The sequence below is a fragment of the Rosa rugosa genome, chromosome 1, assembly GCF_958449725.1.
Source record: "Rosa rugosa chromosome 1, drRosRugo1.1, whole genome shotgun sequence".
In the NCBI taxonomy this organism is placed as follows: domain Eukaryota; kingdom Viridiplantae; phylum Streptophyta; class Magnoliopsida; order Rosales; family Rosaceae; genus Rosa; species Rosa rugosa.
In genome coordinates this window covers 2480154-2488579 of record NC_084820.1, presented here as the reverse complement: position 1 = coordinate 2488579, position 8426 = coordinate 2480154, and the positions used below count along the sequence as shown (strand labels likewise).

At 36.4% G+C, this 8426-nt stretch overlaps 1 protein-coding gene across 2 annotated transcripts; it reads right to left on the bottom strand.

The window, feature by feature from the left end:
* Positions 1–5355: 5355 nt before the first annotated feature.
* On the bottom strand, positions 5356–7967 carry LOC133738092 (beta-galactosidase 3-like). Of its 2 annotated transcripts, XM_062165545.1 has the most exons (4): positions 7845–7967; positions 6145–6236; positions 5987–6048; positions 5356–5844 (listed from the first exon to the last, which is right to left on the bottom strand). In XM_062165545.1, the coding sequence occupies exons 1-4, from the start codon at positions 7862–7864 to the stop codon at positions 5662–5664; spliced, it is 357 nt and encodes a 118-aa protein (XP_062021529.1). In that variant the 5' UTR covers positions 7865–7967; the 3' UTR covers positions 5356–5661. The 2 variants fall into 2 exon arrangements, with proteins under 2 accessions (XP_062021529.1, XP_062021521.1); XM_062165537.1 differs by lacking the exon at positions 7845–7967 and having other exon boundaries at positions 6145–6433.
* Positions 7968–8426: the final 459 nt, after the last annotated feature.

The following is an 8426-nucleotide window of genomic DNA, read 5'->3' as shown; positions in this document are numbered from 1 at the left end:
AGGCATCAAACTATCTGTGGGAATGTGTATTTTATCACATTCATTGATGATTTTTCTAGATACAGTTATGTTTATCTACTTTCAGAAAAGGCACAAGCATTGAAAGCTTTTCAAATCTTTAAGTCTGAGGTAGAAAATCAACTAGAAAAGAAAATCAAAACAGTAAGATCAGATAGAGGGGGTGAGTTCTATGGCAAGTACACTGAATCCGGCCAACAAAAGGGTCCATTTGCCTTGTTTTTGCAAGACAATGGAATTAAAGCTCAATATACAACACCCTATAACCCACAACAGAATGGTGTTGCAGAGAGAAAGAATAGGACTCTTTTGAACATGGTTAGATGTATGATGTGTACAACAGGTTTGCCTAAATTTCTGTGGGGTGAGGCTTTAAAAATGCAAATTTTATTTGCAACAAAACACCTAGCAAAGCTATAGAAAAGACTGCTTTTGAGCTTTGGTGTGGCAGGAAACCTAGTCTTCACCACTGCCATGTTTGGGGATGTCATGCAGAAGCTAGGATTTATAATCCAAGCTTGAATAAACTTGATCCTAAGAGAGTTAGTTGCTATTTTATAGGTTATCCAGATAAATCTAAAAGCTATAAATTATATTCTGCTCATCATTCACCTAGAATTTTTGAAACACATCAAGTAAAGTTTCTAAGTGAAAAAGTTCACAATACAAACCTTGAGGATTTAACATCAGATTTTGAGGAAATTGTGTCGGATGAGAATATAAGTGTTGTGTTGCCTTTAGAACAAGATGTAACTGATCGAGTCACTGGTCAAGTAACTGACCACGTAACTGTCCCTGATCAAGTAACTGACCAAGTAACTGCACCTGGTTATGTAACTGACCAAGTAACTGTACCAGGTCAAGTAACTGGTCACGTAACTAGTCAAGTAACTGATCCAGTACCTGAACAAATCCCTAATGAAGAACCTCAAAATCATCCAGTAGCTCGGCCTAGAAGATCACAGAGAGCAAGAAAACCAACTTATGGGGGGGGGGGGGGGGGGAAGAGAGTAACTACATTGTTTATCTGCAAGAAGCAGAAATTGAAATGGACTGTGCAGAGGACAATGATCCAACTACATTTAACCAGGCTATTGAAAGTAATGAATCTCACCAATGGCAGCTAGCAATGGAAGCAGAAATTGATTCCATGAGCCAAAATGCAGTTTGGGAATTAGTTGAACCTGACCCTAATCAGAAACCTATAGGTTGTAAATGGGTTTTCAAAACCAAAAGAGATGTAAATGGCAATGTAGAGAGACATAAAGCAAGATTAGTTGCCAAGGGTTTTACACAGAAGGAGGGCATTGATTTTACTGAGACTTTTTCTCCAGTTTCTACAAAAGACTCGTTTAGGATAATCATGGCTTTAGTTGCTCATTTTGATATAGAGCTGCACCAGATGGATGTTAAGACAGCCTTCTTAAATGGTGAACTAGATGAAGTGATTTATATGAGGCAGCCAGAAGGTTTTGTGCAAGCTGGAACTGAAAACTTAGTATGCAGGTTAAGAAAATCAATTTATGGCCTAAAACAAGCTTCTAGACAGTGGTACAAGAAATTTGATTATGTGATTTCTACTTTTGGATTTACAGAAAATCTTGTTGATGAGTGTGTTTACTTGAAGACAGTTGGGAACAATTTTATTTTCCTAGTTCTCTATGTGGATGATATACTTTTGGCTAGCAGTAACATTAAACTGCTTAAAGACACTAAGAGCTTTCTGTCAAATAATTTTGACATGAAAGACTTAGGAGAAGCATCCTATGTACTAGGTAATGAGATTAAAAGAGATAGAGCACAGAGACTACTTGGTTTGTCTCAACAGAATTATATTACCAAAGTTTTAAAGAGATTTGGTATGGAAAAGTGTGCAGCTGGAGAAGTTCCCATGTCCAAAGGTGATAAGTTAACCAAGAAGCAGAGTCCTAATAGTGATGTTGAGAAAGAAATTATGGAGTCAAAGCCTTATGCTAGACTTGTAGGAAGTCTCATGTATGCACAAGTCTGCACTAGGCCAGACTTGTCTTTTGCAGTAGGGATTTTATCAAGATTCCAGTCTAATCCAGGCCATGAACATTGGGTAGCGGGGAAAAAAGTGTTGAGATACCTGCAGAAAACTAAAAGTCATATGCTAGTTTATAGGCAAGTGGAGGATCTGAAACTTGTTGGATTTTCAGATTCTGATTTCGCAGGGAATTATCCAGACTCCAAGAAGTCAACTTGTGGATACGTGTACATGCTAGCAGGAGGTGCAGTTGCTTGGAAAACCATGAAGCAAACTCTAGTTTCAACCTCCACCATGCAAGCTGAATTTATTGCAGTATATGAAACTGTGTGTGAAGGACTTTGGATCAGGAATTTCTTGATGCAGACCAAAGTGTTAAGTCACATTGTGGCAGACACACTTGTGATTTATTGCGATAATGAAGCAGCAGTTTTCTTTAGCAAGAACAGTAAAAGATCAAATAATTCTAAGCATATTGATTTAAAGTATTACAGTGTTAGAGAAAGGGTTAAGCATGGTGAGATAGTTGTTTTGAGCATTGACACGAATTCACAGCTACACTATGTCAAAAAGGCCTTCAGACGACAGAACTGTTCTGTCGTCTGAACGAACCAAAATGTGTCGTCTAGTACGATGTCGTGTCTTGGGCGTATCGAACGACAGAAGAGTTCTGTCGTCCGAATTTTCAGACGACATAAAAAATGTGTCGTCTGATGAGTTTTGCATTTTGGGAACATTGTGATCTGTTTCTTTAAAAGCATTCAAACAACGGTTTTGTATTGTTTGATAAACAAAACAATGACATATTTTTTGAAATACTATTCTGTGAAGCATATTGCAAGACTTATTTGTGTGGTCTGAATGCCCTTAAATAAGAAATATGAAGACTCATATGTAGTGTCTTCTCTCATACAACAACACTTAAATGTTGTGTTAATTTACTTTACACGACAATTATATGTGGTCGTAAATTGTATCAGAGGACAACTAAGTGTCCTTCTATGGTTGATTTGTATGACATTTAAGTGTTGTGTGAAAGATTTTGCAATTATACATATGTGATGTTGGGAAATGGTTTAGACAATAGATTTCTGTTATGTCAATCTCATTACGACGACAATTTACTGTCGTTTGAGATTGTTTAGACGACAAATTTTTGTGGTCTGAATATAACAAGGACCACTAATAGTACGTGTTTTATATTATCTGTAATCACGTCCAATCACACTTATTTGTTGTTGTCATACACTTTAGCCAGTACTTTGAACTAACTTATGTTGTTGTTTTGGCTTTCAGACTACAATTTTCTGTTGTCCCATTGTCAAACAGACAATAGACTTATTATTAGTTTTTGTGTTGTGTCTGTGCAGCTGCAACCACACATTTTGGTGTGCTTATGTTGTAGCTTGCAGTTTGTGATGACACATTTTAGTAGTCCCCTGTACAATTGGTATGCATGCATTCTGGAAATTAAAATTGGCAATTCCTGAAACCATAAAATCCACATCCAAAATCATTCTGAAAATAATCCATCATCGTCTCGTGTACACAAGCCTAATCATGAACATTAGTTCAAATGCTTAATGAATGAAAAATTTCAACTAGACACAAGTTAATAAAGGAACTAGCTAGGTGTACTGCTGTACCAGTTTCACAATCTGATCATGAATGGAAACACCCGAATCATAGAAGTGGTCATAGAAAACAGAATGGCCTGTGAGCCTGCAGAGACACAAACCTACTGACCCATTGGCGCTCCACCATAAACAACAACCACCTTTGCTCCATTCTAATAATCAAACTCCTCAGCTTCCTTATATATCTGCCACAGAAAACATTTTATAGCATCAAGCTCCGAACAAAATCAACACCAAAGCTACAACACATCAACACCTCTAAGTCATCGAAATATGAGAGCCTCATTAGCCAACTCTCTCGTCAATTAAGATGCCGGCCAGTCTTGTAGAAATGAACTAATATAACATAACCAAGCATACTTGGGGTACTCATGTGCTTATATTTAGCAAGTGTGAGAAGTAGTTCAGTAGCTGGTTTTATTGCCATGGCTTCAGAAATTTAAAGCAAAAAAAAGAAGTGAAGTTACTGATAACAAAATAAAAGAAAATGATCTTAATGGGATCTGACCGATGTCTAGAAATGGAACTAGGGAAATGATCAAAGGCCTCCATACTTATGGGGTCCAATTTTCCTTCAGCAATTGCAATGGCTATTGATGAAGGGATTTCTCTAGTTCAATTTGTGGTCAAGGAAAATAAATGTGATATGAAACAGGCAAACCTTGTAGGTAAGAATAAATTTAACCTGACAACAAGAAGAAATAAATAACAAAAAAATACGATCCAAGGAAATCAAGTTCTCCATCAAGGGACTCCACAAGCTCTTGTGGTATGGGTCTCATATGCTTGACAATTTTCTTGTCAGAGGCGTATCTGTATGAATGCAAATAAGGTGCCAGGAATCAATAATGAAAAAAACACCAAAAGTTCGAAGCCTTACAATAAAGTAAGCTATTCTCATATTACTCACACTTGAGCGTGCTGGAAAACTGCAGCTGCTTCTCTGAAAGATCTGGGGTAATCTTCAGGCATTTGATTGCCCTTTTGCAATTTCAAAACTGATAAAGCCTGCAACCAAAAGTAGAAACATGAGACTTGATCTCAGTTCTAAAAGAACAAGAAAGCAAAACAAAATAAAAAATAAAGTTTCTAAATAAGCAAAATTTTATAAGAAAAAAAAATGACCCTATATGTCATTGCCCCCAAAAATTTTAAGCTTGTCACCTGTCCTCCTTCAACATTATATCATGCAACTCTCCACAGTATAATGTCTAGAAAATAGAGATCAAGTGAAGTCCTTTACAATGTGTAAGGTTACATCAACACCCCTAAGTCACCAAAATCCGAGAACTTGACTAGCAAACTCTCTCGTCAATCAAGATGCTAGTCTTGCAGAAATGAACCAATATAACATGACAAACATATTTGGGGTACTCATGTGCTTATATTCAGCAAGTGTGAGAAGTAGTTCACTAGTTGGTCTTACTCATACAAAGTCAAATTATAGGGACCTGCAGTACAATATCAAGTTGTCAACACGAAATTTGTATTGGTATATCAAATATTGAAAGTTAGTGAAAAATGCAAATCAAAGAACTAACAGGCAATCCAACAGCTACACTTAGAAGTGAAAATTTATTCACACCAACATGCATGTTTACATCTCCTGTAAAAGTGAATCTCTGGTCTTGCAGAGTCCCATAAGTTGATCCTATCGTTACAGAACATAACTGAGATTTAGATATAGGGGCATAGTTTTCTTAGGTAGACCTAGGTGATCATTTACCTTCTAAATCAAAAGTAGCTGGTGTAATTTCTAACAACACAAATATATAAACAATTTACATATATACCTGAGAGCTGGTCATTGACAAAGACATGCATAGCGTTCCCAGCTGACAACACGGTGATAATTGGATGCTTACCACCACACAGAAATGATTCAGATGGACTTATGTCGACACTAAAAACATCTAGTTCTGCAAAGTTCTCTTATATAATTGGATATACATTTTTCACAAATACATTGAATGGAAAAAGAAGTTCAGTTGCTTAATCTCACCTGGTGGTGTACCGTAGATAATCATTGGGGTCTATAGTGATGTTCAACTGATCTAAGAAACCAATGACTGTGAGAGTTGTATCACCTGTCCATGAAGAAATGTCTTCACTGAAGGTTTCCCATGACCACAACTCAGAGTTGGTGGGAAAAAATTGTTTTTGGGATGTCTGAAGTTCCACCTGTAATAAAGTGCATAATGAGCATCATGTCTGTGTATAGCTAATTCATTGGGGAAAAACCTATTTGGCCTCACTTTGATGTTAGACAAATTTTGTGGAAAATAGTAAATAAGCATTGCAGAGAGACCTTTATTTCATTTACTTTGGCAATGTTGAATACAACAATTTCGCAGTCTGGAAGGCAAGCCACATTATGCAAGGGAGCTGAAGATATTAACAAGTTCATTAAACAAGTGAAAAAGAAAATCAGAATCTCAATTTTATTTCATTAGAATTTAAAGGAATAGATTGTGAGCTTACAAAATATGTTGTTGGGGCAAAAGCAAATCCTCTGAAAAATCCAAGGAGACCACTGAATAAAGGGAATGTAATTTCGACAAACATGGTAATTGCTGCAACGAAATGTCAATTTTAAATCATTAACGTATATCCAGCTTGAACTCGAAGCAATAGCCAATAGCATAGACTTGATGGAATTAAGGTCCTCCGCTACCCTATATTCCACTCTAGCTCGGCAGCCCATAGCCTCTTTGAAACTCTTCAAAACTTTACCCCATTCTCATATATAATTCCAGAAACTCAAATTCAAATAGCATAATGCCCACATAATTAGTAGAAAACAAAATCACATATACTTAATTCATAGCTCTAGAAAAAGTAACAAAACATATGCGAACTGCACGAGAATCAAAAGAAACTATCTAACAACAAGAACTCAATGGGGTATTTGCAGGGCACTTAAAATATGCCAATCCCCTAATTATGTTACTTTTGATTCCAGCATAAAATAAGAAGCAACTTTTGCACTCCAGCTTTCTACACATTATTCTATTATAATTTTTATTGTAGAAGTCTCAAATTTATTCTTGAGGAACTTCATCTTGTTTATAAAAACAATTCCCCTTTCCCTTAAGTAGATCCCTAACTCCAACCCATGTACACCCAAAAGCTTCATTTGCGATTGGGATAATCCCTAGAATCTACCTTATAAGGTTAATCAGAAGCAGTTGATCATATGCAGATTATATGTGTTCTTTTTCATCATATGCAAGAGAAGGTAACAACAATTAGCAAATCAATCATACAATCTTGTAACGAAAAGGAAAAAACAAAGGAGAAACTATGAATGTGAAGTTCAGTAATATATAGAACCTATTTTTGCATAGACAAATCCTACAGTGCTCAATACTCTAAAGTACAACTCAAAGTAGGACATACAAAATTTTCATAGTAACATCTAATGATATAAGAAGTGAAATTATTAATGAAAGAGGCCAAGCCAAGTAAGGCATTATCAAACCACACTTATCAGAGCCACCTATTGTGAGCTGGAAGCCTTCCAAGGTAAAATGAACCAAAGCTATGACTGCCTATGAGCTATAACCCCCTTGATAATGATACTCTGTACATTGGACCAGTAGTCAGGCTTCAAAAATAAATTGGTTGTGTTGGTTCAGCCGCATTGTTTTGGTAAACAAGATAATGTTTGTTAATTAGGTATAGAATAAATATGAGATTCCGACTAGAAATTTGCCTCTATAGAAATATTGACTTTGATGAATGAAAAATGAGAAATATAAGATATGATATGATGCAGTCCATACATCCAATCATTTAGTCATAGAAGGTCTAGTTAACACTCACTAAGCATCTGGAGGACACAAAACAACTAGCAGTGGTTCAAGCTCGACCAGTTCTAACTAAAATTGAGGAATGAGCATCATTTACTTAAACAAAGGAGAGATTGGGTATAGCATAGAACATATTAGATGAATTAAAGTCAAAACAAAAACGCGAACTGGATACATTTATTGACAGGTAAATCGATCATCATGCAAAATCCCTCATAAGTTTTGGTAAGAATAACTACGTTAAATGATGCATCCACACATTTTCAATCTTGTTTCTGTTGTGTGAGTTATGATGCAAAAATACAACTGTCCTAAATGAGTAAAGCAAAAAATTTAATTACAGATTACAGCACGTTAAAGAACACTTACCGATAGAAGTTCAGCTCCATCTTGTTCCAAATAAACTGTAGCTACCAGCAGATCCGATGGCAAATCTCCTGCTGAATAGAACCGAGCTTTCATCTTTTCCCCTTCCCATTCTTGGTAGGTCTCCCAAGCCGGCGAAGTGAGTCCTGGACACTGATTCAACATCGGTTTTCCTAGCTGTCTGCATCATCACACCATAGTAGTAAGTACATGTTCTTTTTCCTTTTCATTTCTCGAAAGTTCCAGAAAAAGAAACATCTAAATGTAAAATGACTTGAATCACTGTCAAACCTAACACTTGGAAATGTTTCAAAGAAAAGAAATGAACCTGAAAATCTCTCGCAATTGCTGCTTATCAGCTTGATTAGGATCATCACCGATTCCTACAAACAGTACATCCCCAGTCACCATCTCAGTTACAATTCAATTTCAGAATTCACAAAACACTCAATCAACTAATCAAACCATTAAAATCTCAATTGAATCAAGAAAGCATGAATTGAAATCGGAAGTACCGAAGATGCAGCCGACAGCCCAAATGTCAGCCGGAGTCGAGAAATCGGCAGACCCCAGCAAAACCTCCGG

Excerpts from the sequence above, each read along its gene's own strand:
- LOC133738092 (XM_062165537.1), bottom strand. The coding sequence starts at position 6,367 with ATGGGCTGCCGAGCTAGAGTGGAATATAGGGTAGCGGAGGACCTTAAT. Across the intron at positions 6,049-6,144 it reads TTGCCCCAACAACATATTTT|CTCCCTTGCATAATGTGGCT; the intron begins GTAAGCTCACAA and ends TAATATCTTCAG. Across the intron at positions 5,845-5,986 it reads TTGTATTCAACATTGCCAAA|GTGGAACTTCAGACATCCCA; the intron begins GTAAATGAAATA and ends ACTTTATTACAG.